Raw genomic sequence first — 19,462 nt, 5'->3', positions numbered from 1 at the left:
TGCGGCTGAAACAAATATTTTGCTTGAGAATTCCTAGATCTATCACTGTGCTAAACCTCGTTAAAAATCCAGAGTTATACTTAAGGAACTGTCCTTGTCAGTGCCGAGGACCCTTCGAACACTCATCGCGGATTTACTGTAGTATTTTTGTTCATCGAGGACGATTGTCCGTCGAGTATCTATACATGTCACTTAAGCCCTGTCCAGGAACTGAGTTTCATAATCCTTATCCACTAATCCGTCGGAAGCCATACACGCGTCAGAATGCTCGCGATCAACCTGTTGCCACCTGTTTCCTATGATTGTGAACGGTGTTTACTTAACACTGGCGAACCAACCGAAGGCAGAGCAAATATTATTCGACGAACGGGGATGAGGGGCACATGATTGGAAGGGTGAAAGTTTCCTTGTTTGCGAGTCCGTCGAGTTTCCTGGACGGACCACTCCGCCTAACTGTGAATTCGTTAAGTGCCGAAGGAGGAACGCGAGGATCGATAAATCGCATCGAGTATCACCGCCGAACTGCAATTTGGCGGAATCATAATCGTTCGTTGAACTTTAAGATCGACATTTTCCACAATCGTTTCCACTTTCATGAATCCTTGATTCCAAGAATTCGAATAGTACGAAGTATTCGAAAAATTCGAGTATTTCACCGAAGTATTTGTATTATTTGAATATTCAATTAATAGAAGTGATTGAATTTCGGATTGTACAGAACAGGAATTTGAAAAACAAATAATTGTAAAGGCCAATGTGAAAAGAATTTCACGTTAAAGTGTGAAAAAATATATTATGTTTAGATTCCTGTTCAGTACAATCCAAAATTCGATCACTTAGAATATTCGAATACTTTCAATAATCCGAATAATTTCAATATTTCGAATACTGCAAGTACCGCGAATACTTCGAATATGAATTTCGAATTATACTGCTATTCGGATAGTCAAATATCCGTAACAGAAAATACCACACTGTGCATTGGCGTGCGACAGTCCCTTAGAGCACATGCAGATTCTCGCAGCTCTTGCTTTTGCTGTCGTTCAAGCACATCTTGCTGAGTATTTCCCTGGCGAGATTCAGGCTGAGGGCGGTCTTGCTACCGTGAAGCTTCGAGAAGATTTTCCCCTTGCTGCCCTGTCGTCTCAGCTTCTTGTCACGTGTCTCTCGTAGTCGGATCTGCTTAAGCACGCCCACCAGAAGTTCGTCCACGTTGTGCTGTATACCGCTAGACGTCTCGATGAACTTGCATTCCCGCGACGTCGCGAGTTGCTTTCCCTCTGCGACAGAAAACAGAAGGGTACGCGATCATGGAAATTGTATACGGTAAATCATCGATGGGTCTTCGCGCGTCGACGCAAGGACTCTTACCGTTCGACGTGATTACGCGACTTCTCACGAGGTCGGACTTATTGCCGACGACGATCACGGATCGTTCCTGAGTGTAGTGCTCCCTCCACAGGTAATTCAATATCTCCTCGGCGATCTGGAAGCTGGTGCGTGACACGATGGAGTAGACGACGATGCACGCGTGCGGTTCGTACGTCGACAACGAGTTCTCCACCTGTGCGAAATTGTTACAGTGTCGATTTACCGTGTGCCACGCGCAAGCCACCGTTACCAAACTGGCACAACTACAAGTAATTCGGGAAGGGAAGAACAGCAAAATAGGTAAACTTTCTGATTAAGTTCGGTTCGTTGGTCAATTTCTAGGGATTCGAGGAACTTTTTCGCGGAAGCAATTACCGTGAAAACCGTGAACGTTTCGCTGTTCGTCGTTGTGAAACTCGTATTCGTTCTTGTGTAACACTTTGACTGTCATGTCACGCGAATATGGGTGATCCTAAGCGAAAAGAAATGTATCTTTTGTTACTTCTTACGAAGAAAGAATATTTCAGTCATTTCAGTTTTTCTATTTCAGATGAATAGAATGATCAGAATCATTGCAATCAATCGAGAGATTTTCTTCCAGGTGATCGGCTTTCATGGGCTGCAGCGCCATCTTTATGTAATATTTCCAATCAAACATTATTTGTATTTATAACTTAAGATATAATGAATGTACAATTCCTGAAAAAAGTTACATACAATCGCGTGAAACAGTAGAATATCCCTTTAAAGAACGAAATAAAGTATGTCTGGTTACATACGGCCTTTTCCACTAGGTCAGTCAACGTTTTAAAAGACGAATATCGAGAAATTTAATGTGTCGAACGAGAAGTCAAGTACCCGGGTGCAATGATTTTTACGCGTCGAAACTGTATTCATCGCGACAAATGATACTTGTACATGGTACCGTTGACACGGATTCAAGGGTTTCGTTGATTGTATCGACCCGAAGCGGTCGCTTGATTTGAAATTGTTTATTTTCAGTGTATACGGGATTTTTTTTCTCATACGCGCTCGCCAGATTTCATCTCGGTTTTATTGCGCTATTTGTTTCATGACCTTTCGCCTTTCGATCGACCGCTGGCTACGCCAGGCACAATTGGGCCTGCGAGATAGAGTATTCAGTTGCGAAAGGGGAAGGCTTTTGCGCGCTGAAATTTCAGGTGAACCCCCGACACACACGTTTCGACTGTGTTACAAATTGAGAACGCCACTTACGCTCATCTCCACGTGGGGATGATCGATGAAGACCATTTCCGATTCCTCACCGTCCAGTAGAATCGAGACAGTCTTCTCGCCGAACTCGTCGTCTGTAACACATTTAATGGAACTTCGTTAACGTTTCGACTGGCGTGTCATCGATGCACTACACGTTTTTTTCCTTTGGAGCTAAAGAAGAACGATCACAGGAATATATTCAATGAAATAAATCAAGTTACAGCCTCTATGAACCTCGAGTGGTTTGGTAAGATAACAACTGCTACAAGGATTCACTCATACAGTGCTTATTCTAATTATAATTGAATATTTTAAGGGCCAATTAGCAAATCATTGACATTCGGTTTATTTTCTCACGTAGAATTATCCCTATCTAGTTTACTACCACTTACATGATTATCGGAAGATGAAAATATTAATGTTTAAGTAAAAATCAGATAACATACTAAATCACAGAAATCGTTTTAGAATCTACTGTTCGGTCTCTGCTAAGACAATATCATAAGTGAAATTAATTCCTCGTGTCAGTGGTTCACGTCATAAGAATAAATCTAATGTACCAGTGAATCTTTCGAGCTTCGATAGAATGGACGAACATCTTTTCATTTCAACGTTCTATACTTTACGAGCGACTCGAATAAGCGACTTTTAATGTCGCTGAAACGAGCAACGCGTTAAATGAAATCTTAACTGCTTTCTGAGGTCAGTGAACGCCCAGAACTACAGGGTGTCCTATTTAAATCGATCCACTCGAGTATCTCCGAAACTGTCATCGATATTCAAAAATGTTTTCAGACATCACAAGTTTTAATATGTATAACTAATCCATAGCTGATACCATTTAACTTTAGTCTGAAACATTTTTTGGGTCGATTTAAATGGAACACCCTGTATATCGATAATTCTGCGGTTCCAGCGGTTGCTTCTGTAATAGTGGCCTGTTACAGCGCTTAACGAGCTTCGTTATTAATCGAACGCCATCAATTCACCTTTGGACAAAAAAGAAAACGTCCTACCGACCATATTTCGGTAGAGGACCGCTATGACGGAAATTCTGGTGGTCTCACCACGCAAGAAAGACATTAGAAACCGAAATGTCACCCACATAATTCGCGAGGATCTATCAAAACGACCGCGACAATTTTTCTGGCGGGGATGCGAAGACGTTAATTAAGGGGACTAGGCAGTCAGATTTGGTAAAGATCTACCTTTTCTTTGGAAATGAATCCAAATTGTAACTACTACACGTTCGGGCAACGTGTATTAATACTATGAACTGTAAAAAAATTTCTTTTGGGTAATATATACATAAATATATAACGGCACCACAGTCGTTTTTGTCTCTTTCATTTAATGGATCTCAAGTGTTGAGGATTATTACAAATACAATACAAACGTACAAAACTCGAAAATCGATTCATCGGTCAAAGGTACAAAAAATTGGGTTTTATTATAATAACATTATAATGGGAATTATAATATATAACTGTGATAAAAGTAAAAATATTGTCAAATGACAACGAATGAAAAATGGTATTAGACCAGTTTGAAAGTGTTAAAATGTTCTGGTGAATCATTTATATGTCATGTAACATACACAAGCATACAAGAAAATATGGAAAGTTTTTTAATTACTTGGAAATGAAAGGGTTAAACGGGATAAAATGAAATTCTGCGTAGCCCGTTAATTACAGATGATTGAGAGACGAACTCGCAGAAGAGACGCGAACCTGAAAGAAATTCATTAAGAGTGGCCTGGCCCGTTCCAGATAGCACGGAAAGTGGGCCGCCAGCGACGGAACACTTCGTTATAATTTGAAACCTTTGCCGTGAACTCACGCGTGCGTTTATAATTAATATTGTCGGTTGTGAAACCACCGCGACGAGGAAAGTTCTCATTCGCGTTTCTCAAACTTGAAACGAAATTACACTTTCGGTAGAGAATGGTACAGAGAAAGGGAGAGAGAGAAAGAGAGAGAAACGAGAGAAAGATTTCAGTTTTCCGAAGGAAAACGGAAACTTTCTTTTTAACACGTTGACTGCCACAGTGAAATAGGCCGTATGTAGCCAGACACACTTTATTTCGTTTTTTCAAGTCATAATAATAGAATCCCCATGACCCTCCGATCCAGAATCTCTATGGATTCCAATGCAATATTATAAAACGGCTATGTATACTATTTAATCTGTTACTTTTTACATTTTTAAATTACTTATAAAGTATTTCACATTTTTTAAAAATTCCGAAATTCCCGGGATTAGTTAAACATATTAAAACTTGTGATTTTTGAAATCCAAAAAACAACCGGGATTGTATTCCCTAGTCATAAATAATCGAAAATATATGCGGTTAGTTAACAGAGGCCGTTAATTTTGTTTTAAACTATGTCCACCCATATTCGAGTGACGTGCCAGTTAAAGTGTTAATTGAAGATAAACTTTTGGTCTACGTTTACGGCTGCACTTAATGCATCAAAAAATTCGTATCGAACGATCCAGCCGATTTTTGAGGAACCCATTTCGCGAAGCCTTCGTAGATTTTATACCCACGAATGCACCTTTTCGTTTCCAACATCGGCGGTACAAACCGAATTATCACAGAATCCTATGGAATATATATAGAAAAAAAAAAGAACAACCGAGACACAACTTCTCTCGGTCGTTCTATTCCGAATATCCATCCATGACCGAGTCCGTTCGCAGAACATGAATCGCTAGCTCGCACAGCTTTCGGTCGTGTTTTCTGCATTTCCGGCAACAACGGTGGACCAAACGCGTGGGAATTACTGGGGGATAGGTAGGCGAAAGAAAAAAGGACGAGAAGAACGAAGTCATCGAGCCGAAAAGTCGACGAGCAACGGAAAAACGGTGCGTGAATACGCCCGCAGTGGTCCGGGATTGAAGATTCCTAGTGCTGTTATTCCAAAAAAGTCGACTTTCTCATATCGATATCCATTGAACGTATACTATTTCCGAAATATCCATTAGTCCCGAAAATGAAAATGTTATAAAAACTTAATGCATATTTTAATGGAAACGCTTGAAATCGAACGTTTTAAGAATGGTGGTTTTCATCCGATAAAACTGTTTTCATTCTTCGAGGTGTCCTGATGATCTCATTCATAATTCATATATTAAATAAAGTGTGAAATAAACTCTTTTTCAAAATTGTTCAGGATAATTAAAAAATTGAGAAAGAAACGATTAAACAAACATAAGATATATTACAGTACAACATCATTAAGACAGGGATATTTTTTTACACAAATGTCATCTGCAATGTGGACGACTGTGGCGGCGTTGTGACTCGCTACTGAGAACCTCGTTACCCGGTTTTAACCGTGCTCGCAGAGCCGTTTGGGTTCGTTATAAAAAAAGAAAAAAAAAATGCTCTTTCCGCCTCGCTCTATTATTAACTACGAAATTTCTTTATGCTTCGCGGCTGCTCGTCGGTGGAATTTCATCAACGATATCGTTTCAACGGGAAAATTATGATTATGCGCAGAAAATGGGATCGAAGTGACGTAGAATGTGGGATGGTTTTTGTTCGATTGGGTCGACAGGGCCTCGGGAACAAAGGATAGAGAATCGTGAACCGTGAATCCAAAGATCTTCGATCAAGCACAGCCATATCAAACTCCCCGGCAAGATATATTATCGTAGAAGTGACGCGAGTTACTCGACACGGAACAGTAACTTGAAATTGAGTTTGATGCCATTTGGAAACTTTCGTCAAACATTTGCCCGTACACGGGGATTCATATTCAAGGTTAGAGTGTCGTTATAGCGAACCGAGACACTGATCGGATTGGGAATTGGCGACGGGAACAAGATCGAAATGTTTACCTAAACTGGCGTCGTAGGTGTTCATGTACTCGCTGGTCATGAACTGCGAGACCAGGGCAGTTTTCCCGACACCAGAGTCACCGAGCAAGACGACACGATACTTGGGGATCTCGTCGATCTCGTCGCTTTCGGTGCTGTCCGCGGCGACACCCTGTCCGCTGCAGCAGGAACCGTCGAACGGCGATCTCTCGCCCGAGACGTTACTGTTTCTGCGAACAAAATTAACAGCAAAGTCGAAGAAATTCGAAAGATTCGATATACATTAAAAGCTGAAAGGGTAAATCTTTACAATAAGGGATCGACCGATTTCGATGATTTTTGAATATGTTGTAAAGGTCACATCCACCCTGAGTAGTATTGCGAAGGTTTTAGTTGGGAATCGCCGTTAGTTTTCCATGACTACAATTTGCTAGTGTGATTGAACTGTTCAGTAATATTTCCCCGGTTGTTAATCCTTGGATCTAGCAAACCTGTTATGTTGTTGAGGTATCTCAATTATTCGTTCTTTTTGTAATTTCTGTAAGTATAAAGTAAAGTAGATCTCAAACGGCAAAAGAGCCCTTGGTACCGAGAGAGAATCAAGCTCAGACAAGCTTATTCAGCCTGGGGTTATGGACCACGTTGTAATCCTAAGCCGTTGAAAGCTACGCAACGGCTAAGGGAAATTGAAATTCTCGAGATCACGAGGCTCCCTCACCCCCTCGTCAACAAGCTAAGTCCCTCTGAAGACTGGGAAATAGACAGAGTGCTATACATCACACTTATCTGAGTTCAACCGAGGGGGTTTCCGATAGGATCGTACAATAGATCATAAACGCTGACAAGTTGCGAGGGCACGCCCATCGCGTGTGCCCAATGAACCTCGAATGTCCCAGTTTGCCACGTGGGAAACGGCCAATCGTGGGCGAGGCGATAGTGTCCGTTGTAAATATTAATTGTCGCCTTGTGTTCTGCAGAAGATAGGCAATTAGATTGAAAAATAAATTAAATTTCACGAACATTAAAAGGAGATCTTGAATCTTATTGCACTTGCACCTAAAGTATAATAAAATCATATAAAAACAAGCAAATGATTAAATATTGATTTTTTTGCAATTCCTTGCTTCATATTCAAACAATTTTCACGCCATTGGTTAGAAGTGTTTATTTACGTAATATTGTTTATTCAATGGTGAAATCTGTATTTCTTTCTTTTCAATTTAATTAATTACCTGTCCCCAATTTTTCAAGTTGAAATCTATATGTTATCATTAACGAACAAGTGATTCTTAAGTAATACAGTCGTCAAAAAAAGTCGTAAGGCAAGGGGTTAATAAAGGTGATAATTAGAAGGAAGAAATTTCTGTTCGACACGTGCAACACGTAAGTCAATAAAGATCTCAATTTGCATGAACGTCCATCAATCCTCGAGCCAAGAGTCACTTGTAACATTCTGAACTAAAAAGTGAGCGCTAACGTGACACAGTCGCATTAACATATCTCCTAACGCGATAAATTTTCCCTGCTATTCACTCGTTAATCCACTTTTCAGCCACGAGCGGCCGATTCTCGAACTCGACAACGTCGCGCGACCAGAGTGCAACAGGTCCAAGTGCAGAGATCGAGGAACCGTGCCTTCCACCAGCTACGCCCTGTTTCCACTTTCCAGGAAGTTACTTACGTTTAAACAACTTCGGAATTATTAACTATCGCATTCGGCGTGGAACGCTTGCCTATCCCCACGACGACTGAATCAGACGTCTATTCATTCGTGGGAAATCTGACGCGCGCAGCACGGATTACTCGAGTAACTTACAGAAACGGTGCGCCATTCGTAAATGGAATAACGGAACTAAGTCATATTGTCCCATCTTAGTTTTGCAAATTGCTCAAGACGCCAAAACGTTCACTGAGTTTTGTCCAAGACAACTGGTCTTAATTGAAGGTGCTGGATTCGTTAGTTCAGAGGATGGCAGTGTAATTTAAAATAGAACTTTAAGTGAATCTAAAATGATACACTATGTCTACGATTACAGATAGTTATTCTAGAGATACTACACGCTACTGCTGACGCTCGAATCCCATACTTCACTGATGCTCAAATTGCACTTTCATTTTTTAACATTAATTTTTAAATACCAGGTACATACAAGTACATGTATTTCCTTGTTTTGATATGAATCAGAGTTTTAAATTAATAATAAAATTTGGCTGTACACAATTCTTTATATCTTACATTTTATAGGGACACTGGCAGTTAGTAGGATATTTACCCTACTTTTATATTGCACCGAAGGGCTAATAACCTGTTTATAAATAAATATATTATATTCCTAAAAGAAGACAAGGGTATCAGACTCGTCAGTATCTCGTGCTCCTAGTAGTTGCTATGCAACAGGATTCGCGAATTGGCCACATGAATTGATAATGGCGCGACGTTGAAAATCCGATAATTGTCGCGGTGATACGCGAAGCCGAGTCTCCTCGACTCGTGGAATTCGAAATTATTTATGGAAGTGTATTTTATCGCGAACATATCTCGCCGATGCTCCGGGAACATATGTCGCCGGGGGATCGAGAAAACGGGGTCGTATTTCCATTTTAACCGCATCACCCGTACCTGACGACGACGGCCTCGGATTCCTCTCGTCTTTCCCACCTGTTTTTCAGGTCGACTGGCCCGCCTCAATCGCGAGATCGACGGAACGGAAGCAATTCCGATGGGGAACTGCGATGTATTTCCCATCGACTACTCACCCTGTCCTATAAATTGGAAAAGTGTGTCGTTCTTTGACGGGGAATCATTTTGTCGCAATTTCGTTCGCGAACAACGGGCCTCGAGCACGCCGTCGATCGTGGTCGTTCCAATCTACGGCGAGATTTTATTACGCCGGTGCGTATCACGTGTCGATTACACATCAATTTCGAAATTCAATACCAATAAGCACTCAGCTGTGTTTTTAATTCTGACACGATGTATTTCAAATCGAAAATATGTACTCGACTGTGTGCTGTGGAAAAATAGAGTATAGGATGTATGCTGGAAAATCGGTAGGAATACAGGTATCATCATATAGATCCTTGACTCTCATAGATTTCGAGACGAAATAGTGGATTACTTATTGGTACCGATACGGACCCAATCCTGATTACTTAAAAAAAATGTTTAACTTGTACGTAAAAAATTAACAAAATCCAAAAGAATTCTTGTTATTCAAATAAATCTATGTTTTACCTTTAACTTGGTATTAACAAGAAACTGAACCGAAGGGGTTGTAAGCTAATGGTCCAGATCGGAATTAAATTTGTCGTGTCGGAAGTAAATCTGTCGTGAAAGGGAACGGAGGAACGTGGTCGTTGGCTCGAATACCATGGAACGTTCAATGAAAACAATCGAAGAAGGAGGGCGTTGTGGAAAAGAGGGCCACTGCCACCGAATTTCCCCGAGTACGGTGGATGGAGTTCGACTACCGATCGACACGAGTACACAGCTTATCGATCGTCGAAACTAAACGAATTTACGTGTACGACGTCGGAGACAAAGCGAACGTGTGGAAAGGAGCGAACGACGCAGCATTAGGTCGAGCTTGTTGGGAAATCAACGTAAGCCTTGGTGGGTGGTTCGATACGATCAGATGCGAATCTGAGCGTGAAAACCTTTTTCCAACCCGTCTGCATTTAAGGAGCACGATTTACGACCCACGATGTGCGTAGTAAAAATATTCCAAATAAAAACTTTTTGCTATCAAAGTTCGCCAATTGTTCTATGTAACGAAAAAAATATATATTTTATCGGTATTCTGGTCCGTTAAACGATAAAGTAATGTTTGCTGAATATACAGACCAAATTTGAAGGTAATCGATTCAGTGGTTACAGAAATATACACACCACCCGCAAAAAAACTGTTTCGAGAAAATAGCACTTAATGTTTTAGCCCGTAATAAACTTTAAATGAAATTTTAATGAAATTTTGTGAAGATATTTTTCAGATATTAAACTGAGAAAGCGAATGGTTCAGATCGTTCGGAGGACTAAACTTGAGTATTCGATTCTCCCCTCGCGGCAATATTTAGACTTCGTAATGACTCGTTTGACGGGAATAAATATATTCGTGCCATTTATATACATATAGACTGTATTAATTAGACGGATCAACCAAGAATTTAATTCATCGACGTGATTACCATCGACTATTCTATTTCGAATCTCCTTCGAAAATAAGTACACCAATCCCAACCCACGGGATCTGTAATATCATCGCCGACGAATAAGCATGATCGAACAGATTAGGTGTCTATTGTTCGCTCGAGTGAATCATCAGGGGAACATCGGTACACATGGATAAATCGCGGGAACATCCCCTATCCGAGGGACATCGTAACCGTCGTATAGCGAACGTCTTCGATCAAGGATTTAATATTCGATTGAGATTCACTCGATCACGATCGTTATCCGACGATTATCCCAGACTGTTCCCTTGGCTGGCTCATTGTGTAGTCGCGAACGTGCCGTATCCCAGCCAAGAACAATGCTTCGAGCATTCCTCCGGCTTGGCACGTGCGTAAACCAAGCGCACCAAGATGGCGCTGAAGGTGCCGGGAAGAGTTATATATAAATGGGGATCCCAGTAGGAAAACAAAAAAAAAAAAAAACAAAAAAAAGAAACTGTGCAAATATTTACACCGTCTATTTGGAGAGTAGCGGCTGAACGCATCGGGACTGGGGGACGGCCTCGTCTCTTCTGCGGATACGACGTAATAATTCGCGTAATAATCGACGACGATTACGATCTCGACGACGCACGAGTTCTAAAACAGTGTTTCTCAACGTGGTACGCATGTTCTACCGAGGGGCAATTTGAATACAGTAAATTCTCGACGAATGTTCGAAGGCTACTCGGCACTTAACATTAAATATTTCATAATCTAATGGACATATGCAGCTGAAACAAATATCATTGGCTTCAAATTTCCAAGTTATTTCAATGTGCTAAATCTCATTAAAAAGTCACCATTATACCTGGAGACCTCTCATTGTCAGTGCCAAGGAGCCTTCGAACACCGATGATTTACCGTATTTTAGGGGCCAATTAGCAAATCATGGACATTCGTCACCTCATAGAGAACAGTTTTATCTAGGTGCTTTTTTAATTTGAAGCAGCTGTTAATGTTACACTTCTTCAGAAAATGATTTATTATTATTCTAGGGGGGTATCAAGATTTCGAAAACGTTGAGATGAGGCATGATCCAGAAAAGGTTGGGAAACACTGCTCTGGGAGATATCTCTCGAAATCGCTTCTCGGCCAATGGGAAACGGTAACAGTCGTATTTCGCGAGGTCTAACGCAGCTTTACGGAGATCTGAAGCGTTTTTGGGAATTTACTTGTCCATTGGAACGGATTAGAGGAGATTAACCCTTTAAGATCGTAACAATTCGAATGAAACATTACTATGAAGAAAATCGTGTATCGAGCGATCGAGAGTTTATTTCAACTTCTCGAGAAATGTCAACAAATGAACGAATGTCTACGAGTTCAGTTGGCTTCCGATATTCTGCAATATCACACGGAAAGTACACGGAACGAGGAACTTGCGGATGTATCTGTTTAATAACAGCACGGTCGAGTTTCTAGAGTGGCGTACGGACCGGAATACAATCGCTGGAAACATTGTATCCCTGATTGACTGTCGTCGAGTTGTATCACAGCGGCTGGGTATCGTCGTCTTACGATAGGATCCATGAACTGTACATTTTCTTGATCTCTATTTAAATTAATGAAGCTCAGTATTACAAATGTGATTATTTCTGTTATTCGAAAATTTGTAAACAATCACTTTCAATAATATTATCAAGGAACTGCCATTACCTTTTACCCTATCTGTACAGTCAACAAACTGTCGGTGTTATAAGGTTTCCAGCGAATGTATACCAGTTTGTACATACATACATAATACAGAGAGAGAGAGAGAGAATATAATCGGAAACAAAGTTTCCCCGGATTCCCTGGTTTAATTGTTCACCCGGAATCGTCGAATACCGGAACGCTTTCCGAGGAATCTCGTTAATCCAAGCTAGGTCGCGCGTAAAACGTGAATTTATAGTGGTTGTTCCCTTTCGTAAAAGGTTGATGAGGAACGGAGAAACGGGACGACGAAAACCTTTCACGGTGAACCCAGGGATACCAGGGCCTCCCCGCGTGAAAACTTATTTTCCTGAGCACGTTCCCTGCGGGATCGCTCTTCTCGTCGGCCTAACCCAAGAACCACGAAGGCGAGGCCGTGACTATTTTCGGGAGCAGGTCCGCGATGGTGTGTTACGGGGTAGCCCGATGAACGCACACAGCAGGGGCAGAAGGAGGGAGAAAAAAGAATATCTTACTGAACATTAAATATTTCATAAAGTAATATATGCGGCTGAAACAAATATCATTGTCTTCAGAATTCCAAGCTCTGTCACTGTGCTAAACCTGATTAAAAAGTCACCGTTACATCTGGGGACCTCTCGGTATCAATGCCATGGATCATTCGAATACTCATCGAGGATTTGTTGTAATCTTCGGCGTTCGAGGGGTGGGGTACGTATAGTTCGGTGATTTCAATTTTCCGCCGAAATTTATGCGGTGAAAATCACCTTGGACGAGCTCGTTACGTCGCGTAGAAATAGCGCACAGCGTTAGTCATCATTTTCTACCGACAAATATAAATAAAAGTACTATTCTTGCGGCGACGGCTGGGCCACCCTTCTGGCAAGAATGTCGAGTCTGTCGCGAATGTCATCCCGTGCACCAATTATCAGTTCTCATCCCGCCCAGGTGGAGATATCCGTGAAATTAATTGGTACGAATTCGACGTGTTCGGCTGACAAGTGGCCCGAGTTCGATATTTATCGTTCCCAAAATCAACGGAGAAGCCTTGGGACGATGGCCACGAAAGCTGATCTTGGATCAGCGTGAATCATCGATTATTAGTCACGGACTAATTTAATTAATCACGTATTCATCCTCCAGGAAAAATCATCTTTTATATTTAGTCACGAAGATGTAGTTCGGAATTAGGAACATGCGCTTGGACTTGGGGAGAAAAAAAGAGCGCGTACAAAGGAAGCTCTATAGATTCGTCTGGCAGACATTCAACGAGCTTTACCACGTGCGAATATATACAGACATACGAGTCGACGTGTGTGCCATCGCGGATGATTGCCAGAGCATAAATCGTTCGGTCGAAAATCGAGCATAATTTTCGCGAACGAAGGTGAACGCAAGGTTCCGGGTGCCTTCGCCGTGATTTTTCACTGTTCCTCGAATCGCTTTTCGGATAAAGAAACGATAGTTTATTCGAGTGGACAATCGCGAAGTCGAGAGTTGACGTGTGCGGTTCAAAACAGTTTAATTCGTCCCAAAACTCGAGAACTGGTCCCTCCACGCTCTCCACTCGTTAATTCAAACACGTTTCCTGTGACTGTTTCTCTCTTTCACCCCCTGCGTCAAATGGATAAAAGGGCCCATTCAGTATTGCGTTTTCAGTTGCAGCTACAATTTTTCCATCGGGTTTCGTTCTCCTCCACTGGAATTCGATTCAAACTCCACTTCTGGGGCTCGAGCGATTTTCCTTCGATTCGAAATCTCTGTGAAATTTAGGGGCTTAATGGAAAAGGAGCGCACGCCATAATAGTATAAATTTACACAACTACTTTTAGGGGAAATAATTTTCTTAGGAAATTCAGTACTAATTGGTAAGTATTTTCGTTGGTAATCGAAGTAAATGGTAAATGGTAATTAGTGTCAAATCATGACTTGAATATTCATATTATATGACATTTTCTTTAATAATCTAAAAATGATTTTCTACATCCCAAATCGGATCGAATAAAAGAGAATCATAATGTCTATACAAAAACTTGTTTCTCCGAATAACCGTAATCTTTTCTTTAGATTGTTATGAACGTGTTATATGATATGAATTTAGTTATAGTAATCAATAGTATCATCTACTTGTTAACTACGAGTTAATACCGAATTTCTTGAATTATAGTTATTTTTTCGAAAAGTACTTGTGTAAATTTACTTATAGTATTGTTGCGTGTGCCTGTTTTCCACTAAGCTTCTCTTTTGTTGCAAGTTCTCCAAGGAGAGAAAGTAACATGGGCCTCATACCTGCTAAGAATTTCGTTGCTTTCAATATCAAGGAATTTTAATATGCTTCTGTTTACGAAAGGGTATCTGTCATGGTCCTTGAAGTTCATGGAATGGACACTAGATGATTAGTGATTTATGTTTGAGGTACAAGAAACTGAAAATCAACGTAGATGTGGCATGTGCTTCCTTCTCACTAAACCCTTCAATTATGGAGTTGATTTCAGACGGTCAGAAAATTACAATAATTATGGTACTCGATCGAACAGAACGGTGTTCAGTAAAATCGAGAATGTCGTCTTTGCAGAAGTCGTCGATTAAACCTGATGTAGCAGCTATTGGAACGTTAAATGAGAGTGCTGTTACAAGAGAAACGGAAAGATCCAGTTAATCTAGAAACATTTGATCACTTCGCTCTCGTCCTCGCCCCTCCCACCTCCATTTAACTGTAACCTAACAAACGTCGATCCTAATTCCCTGGGAAGATGAGTTCCTTTTCTCGAGCCACTCTCCTGGGGGACTTCTCTTCATTGAAGTCGAGTTACTCACCCCGACTACCGCGGGATCATCCTATCGTTCGACGCCGTGACACTCTCGAGTCGGGGATATAATATAAGATCGTCCGTAGAAGCATATTATCGAGCACCGGTCTCATAGGAAAAGAATCCACCTCTGTGTCTATAATACCATGAAAAGTACGGATCCGAGTGACGTTATTCCTTCTGGCGATTGTTGTCTGAGAAAACAGTTTCTGTTTATATTTAACGATGAATCAGGATAACGTGCTACCGTTAAGCTAGACCGCCGGCGAAACACTCTCAAACTTCATGAAACATGTTTGTATATAGTGTGTTTGATTATATTTCACTACTTTTCTGCTTCTATAACATTCAGCTTCGTAAACTTTAAACTCAAGTTTTCTCAGTTTCGAAACTAGTGGAGATAGAACAATTAAGAATTACATCGACGTTATGTTTATTTTAACAGATACCTCAAAAATCGAGTATTTTCCAAGGTATTTTTTGGACGGTACTCGAGAAACTTAGGTTACCATAAGGGTTAATTTCTATCATTATCTGATCAATATCCATCGAGAGACCAAAGGAAGACTGAAATCGGACATGTCCACGGCATTCACTCGAACATGGCTATCATTCCACTTCACCAGCCGTTTCAAGGGGTTGGAACGATGACCAGAAAAGCTGGGCACCGTCTGGAGAGGGTCGCTCCCGCGACGCATCGCGCCGTCGTCGTAAGAACGTTGACTCACCGTCGGAGACGCATACGTCGCGAGCCATTCGGGATTCCACGAATATTCCTTCGCCGCGTCGTAAAAGCCGCCAAACACGTCGAACATTTTTCGTCTCCTCCTCCTCCTCCATTTCCCCTGGTCCACGATGTACGTATGTATATGTGCGTCTTCTCTGAACACGTGACCGCGGACTTTCCCTCTCCCGCGACCAGATTCCGGTTTAGAATAACCCGAAGCTCGGAGAGAGATTTCAGGCCATTCGCGAGTACACGTTCCCGAGTTGTGTTCGTTCGTGTTCCTGGTTTCTTTGCGCCTTTTAGAGGACCGTTTGCTCGAGAGCTACAGGAGAGACCACGAGACCGCGTGGAACTTTCATTCGATGATGGAAGTCGCTAAAGGTGCGTGAAACAAATTCAATTCGGGGCCCCATGGATCGAGAGACCTTTTCGTGCTCCACCCCCTAACTGGATTTGTCGCCACAGGCCGTAATAGAAAGCTGGGAGAGATTGGATTTGAATTGCGTTCGTACATTTTGTACGGGGGTGGGGTTGGGAAAAAAAAACGGACGACTTGGGGTTGTTGATAGGGAATGCTTAGTTGACGTAGAAAATGGTCCGGTAAATGTATATTCTGCAATGAATGATGTTAAGTGAAATATAAACAATAAGCAGTGATTGAAATATAAATATGTAATAGGTAATAGTAGTTGGTAGTATTATTAAATCAAAATTACTAATTAGTAGACTGGCGGATCTGTATGCATTTTTTACAAACGTGGATGCACAAAAGGCAATAATTTTTTTCTCTTAATGGTTGCATCTCTAAATACTAATAACAATTAAAAATTCACATTGACAGTAAGATATAATTTTATTAAATATTGTAATAAATATCTATTCAGTAGAGATGATATTATAGTGTGTTTAATTATTTCACTATTTTCCTGTTTCTATAATATTAAACTTTACACTCAGTTTTCTCAGTTCAGGAACTAGTGGAGATAGAACAATTAAGAACTAAAGCGACGAACTGTGTCGCCTAGATTGTGGGTGACCCGATTGTCAAGGAGGTTGAAACAATCAACGATAAAAGCGATTGGTTACAATGCTCCACAGTCAATAACTTTACCAAACTACTCATTTGACACAAGCACGATCTAACAATTTCGTCTGTTCTGTACAGTAAACGAAGCCGTCGACAGCCTGGTCGCGCAGTCGCTGAACGTCACGTCGGAGTCCCTGTCGGTCGAGTCGATGAAATCGGTGCAGAGCGTGCAAACGAAATCAGTGATCGAGTCGTCGACGTCGGTCAAGTCCGTGTCCTCGTCGTCGACCAAGTCGCATCAGTCGGTGGAATACGAGGAGACGGTCGAGTACAGTGACTAGGCGAAGACGTATCCACCATCCCAGACAACCCCTTTTATTCGACTTCGTTCCACGCCGGGGGAGGATTGGTCACGGTATCTCTGACTCGACTCCACCATAGGAACCACGACCACTTCAATCCCGTTTTTTTTTCTCCTCGTACGAGGATTCACCAAAGGAATCAGACACACGGGGACGGTTTAGTCGCGTGTCCCTTTGAAAACCAATGGAAATTCAGCCTCGATCCACGGGGAATGTGTCCTTTCACGTTCTGCATTTTCATTCGAGATCCAGACGGGTGAAAAGAACGTGCTAGGAATGTTACGAACGATGATTCGACCGAGAAGACGCAACGGGGATGCACTTGGGGACCAGGATGAAAGGTGCACCAATAAGTCGAGTCGAACGACCGGTGACGATCGACGGAGGTCAAGGCGACCATAGTATAGTCGGGCTGCTATACAGAAATAACCATCCGCGTTCTGTGCGCCCCGTGTTAATGGAAAAAAAGAAGAAGAAGAAGAAGAAAACGAGGGGGAACGTTTTGGAAGCCTGCGAGCTGGCTCTCCTCCAATCTCGGCGTGGTTCACCGCCAAATACCGACTCCCCCCTTTACTTTTCTAACCCAGGATCCACTCCACGGTCGTCTAGCCGATCCTCTCTCCTTTTGAATAACCCTCTCCGTCATTGTCACGTTCCGTTCCCCCCCAGACTTCATCGTCGAGACCGTTCGATGATAATCTTTGTACAATAAACTTTCTAAGATGTTGGGTTCTTATTGTTCGTTTGACGAGTAATCTTGACCTCCCCCCTTCCCCTAAACCCACTACTTCCTTTCGTGGATGGAAAGTAGACGAGGCGGTTTTCGCGATAATGTCGAATTTCAACAGGTGCAACGGGGTATTGTGAAGGGGTTCACGGAGGCTGAGATTAGAGGGCGTTCGATGATCGATAAGTTAATAGTTCGATAAATAAATAACGTTCGTCAGCACGGATATCTAGTTTTCACTGATGTGCAGTTGATCTAAACGTTCTCAGTTGAGAAATTCAAGTATTCCTACCAAGAGTAAGTAAAAATATGTAAAAAAAAAAAAAAAAGAAAAAATAAGTCTGTTTAATATCGATGTTTTTTGCCTTCAAAATAACAAGATACAACATATATATCAGTGACATGGTTCAACAGCGAAACGATACCGATTTCGATGATCGTCGCGCAATATTCGCCTCTCACCCTTAACCTTTACATTGGTCGTCGATATCACTGGGCAAAGATGGGGAAGAAAATATCATCGTTGGGAGCTAGGGACGCGAGATAATTCGTCCTGGATAGATGCAGTTTTCGAGATCCAATTAACTGACGCGAACGAGACCCGTGAAAAAGGTCAAACCGACGTTTCCTCCGTTTACGATCAGTCAATATCCACAGTTAGGGTGGCGAAGGGGCAAGGGGGCGGGGTGGTACATCTTTAAATTAAAGGAAAAGTCGAACACCGAACGTGGATGTCGGTCCGACAAAAGTGAGATTACAGTCTGCTTTCTCTGCGATCGACAAAGAGCATCCGGGAGCTCTGGGTCTCCAATCTTCTCCGACTGAAAGCTGCCGCTGCGTCGTTTATACGCGTCGGAAAGGACAACAGGAAGTACCGTTTCGACTCGAAGCCGATCCATTCTCGCGAACGATGGAACGATCAGGTAGAAATACATTACGTTTACGTGTACGTGCACGTTCGTCGTCAATAAAACGAGAGAGAATGGGCAGGATCGCGATTGTTTTCAAATTGCTCGGATATAACCGTTTTCACGTGAAACTACGGTGGACAATGGTCTGAAAAAAAAAGGAACTTCATATAACGAATTGAAAATAGAGACTACTTCATCGTTCTTTGTTCGATACATATGATATTTTATTATGTGCGTCTAGCAAATTAAACCCTATAGACTGTCCTTAATCGTTATCTGCCATTCGAATGATGTATTGTCTATCCCTGACGCGGTATGTCACATTACGAAACGTGTTTCATTCTTTTATGTAACAGAAACCCCAACCCCCGGTTTGCCTTTCATGTTGCTAATCAGCCCGGTTAATGAAAAGCTCAACCCCCAAAGTCCCTGTGCCATTATTAAATTGTGACCCAAAAGACTACTGTTGAAGACATCGAAAACATTTTTTTTTGTTTAATGACAAGTATACTCAAGGTCAACTTTGTTTTATTAGGAGGAATCGTATATTCTTTTAATGTATTTCTCGATGCTACTCGTTATTCCCCAAATAAAGTACTAA

At 41.6% G+C, this 19,462-nt stretch overlaps 1 protein-coding gene and 1 long non-coding RNA gene across 2 annotated transcripts in view; one reads left to right on the top strand and one right to left on the bottom strand.

The window, feature by feature from the left end:
• Nucleotides 1–999: 999 nt before the first annotated feature.
• Nucleotides 1,000–19,462, bottom strand: part of LOC107192219 — a 32,449-nt gene continuing 13,986 nt past the window's right edge. The window contains exons 4-7 of the mRNA XM_015581429.1: nucleotides 6,454–6,662; nucleotides 2,608–2,699; nucleotides 1,372–1,564; nucleotides 1,000–1,280 (exon numbers count right to left, since the gene is read on the bottom strand). Coding sequence (XP_015436915.1) covers nucleotides 1,000–1,280; nucleotides 1,372–1,564; nucleotides 2,608–2,699; nucleotides 6,454–6,662 — 775 coding nt within the window. The remainder of the gene's footprint in view (nucleotides 1,281–1,371; nucleotides 1,565–2,607; nucleotides 2,700–6,453; nucleotides 6,663–19,462) is intronic.
• LOC107192220 lies at nucleotides 16,086–17,959 on the top strand. The gene is made up of 2 exons (XR_001516291.1): nucleotides 16,086–16,215; nucleotides 17,000–17,959. It is a non-coding gene; the product is annotated as an uncharacterized LOC107192220 (long non-coding RNA).

The sequence above is a fragment of the Dufourea novaeangliae genome, unplaced genomic scaffold (genome assembly GCF_001272555.1).
Source record: "Dufourea novaeangliae isolate 0120121106 unplaced genomic scaffold, ASM127255v1 scaffold299, whole genome shotgun sequence".
NCBI lineage: Eukaryota > Metazoa > Arthropoda > Insecta > Hymenoptera > Halictidae > Dufourea > Dufourea novaeangliae.
The sequence above is the reverse complement of the archived record's forward strand: the minus strand, read 5'-3'. Positions and strand labels throughout refer to the sequence as shown.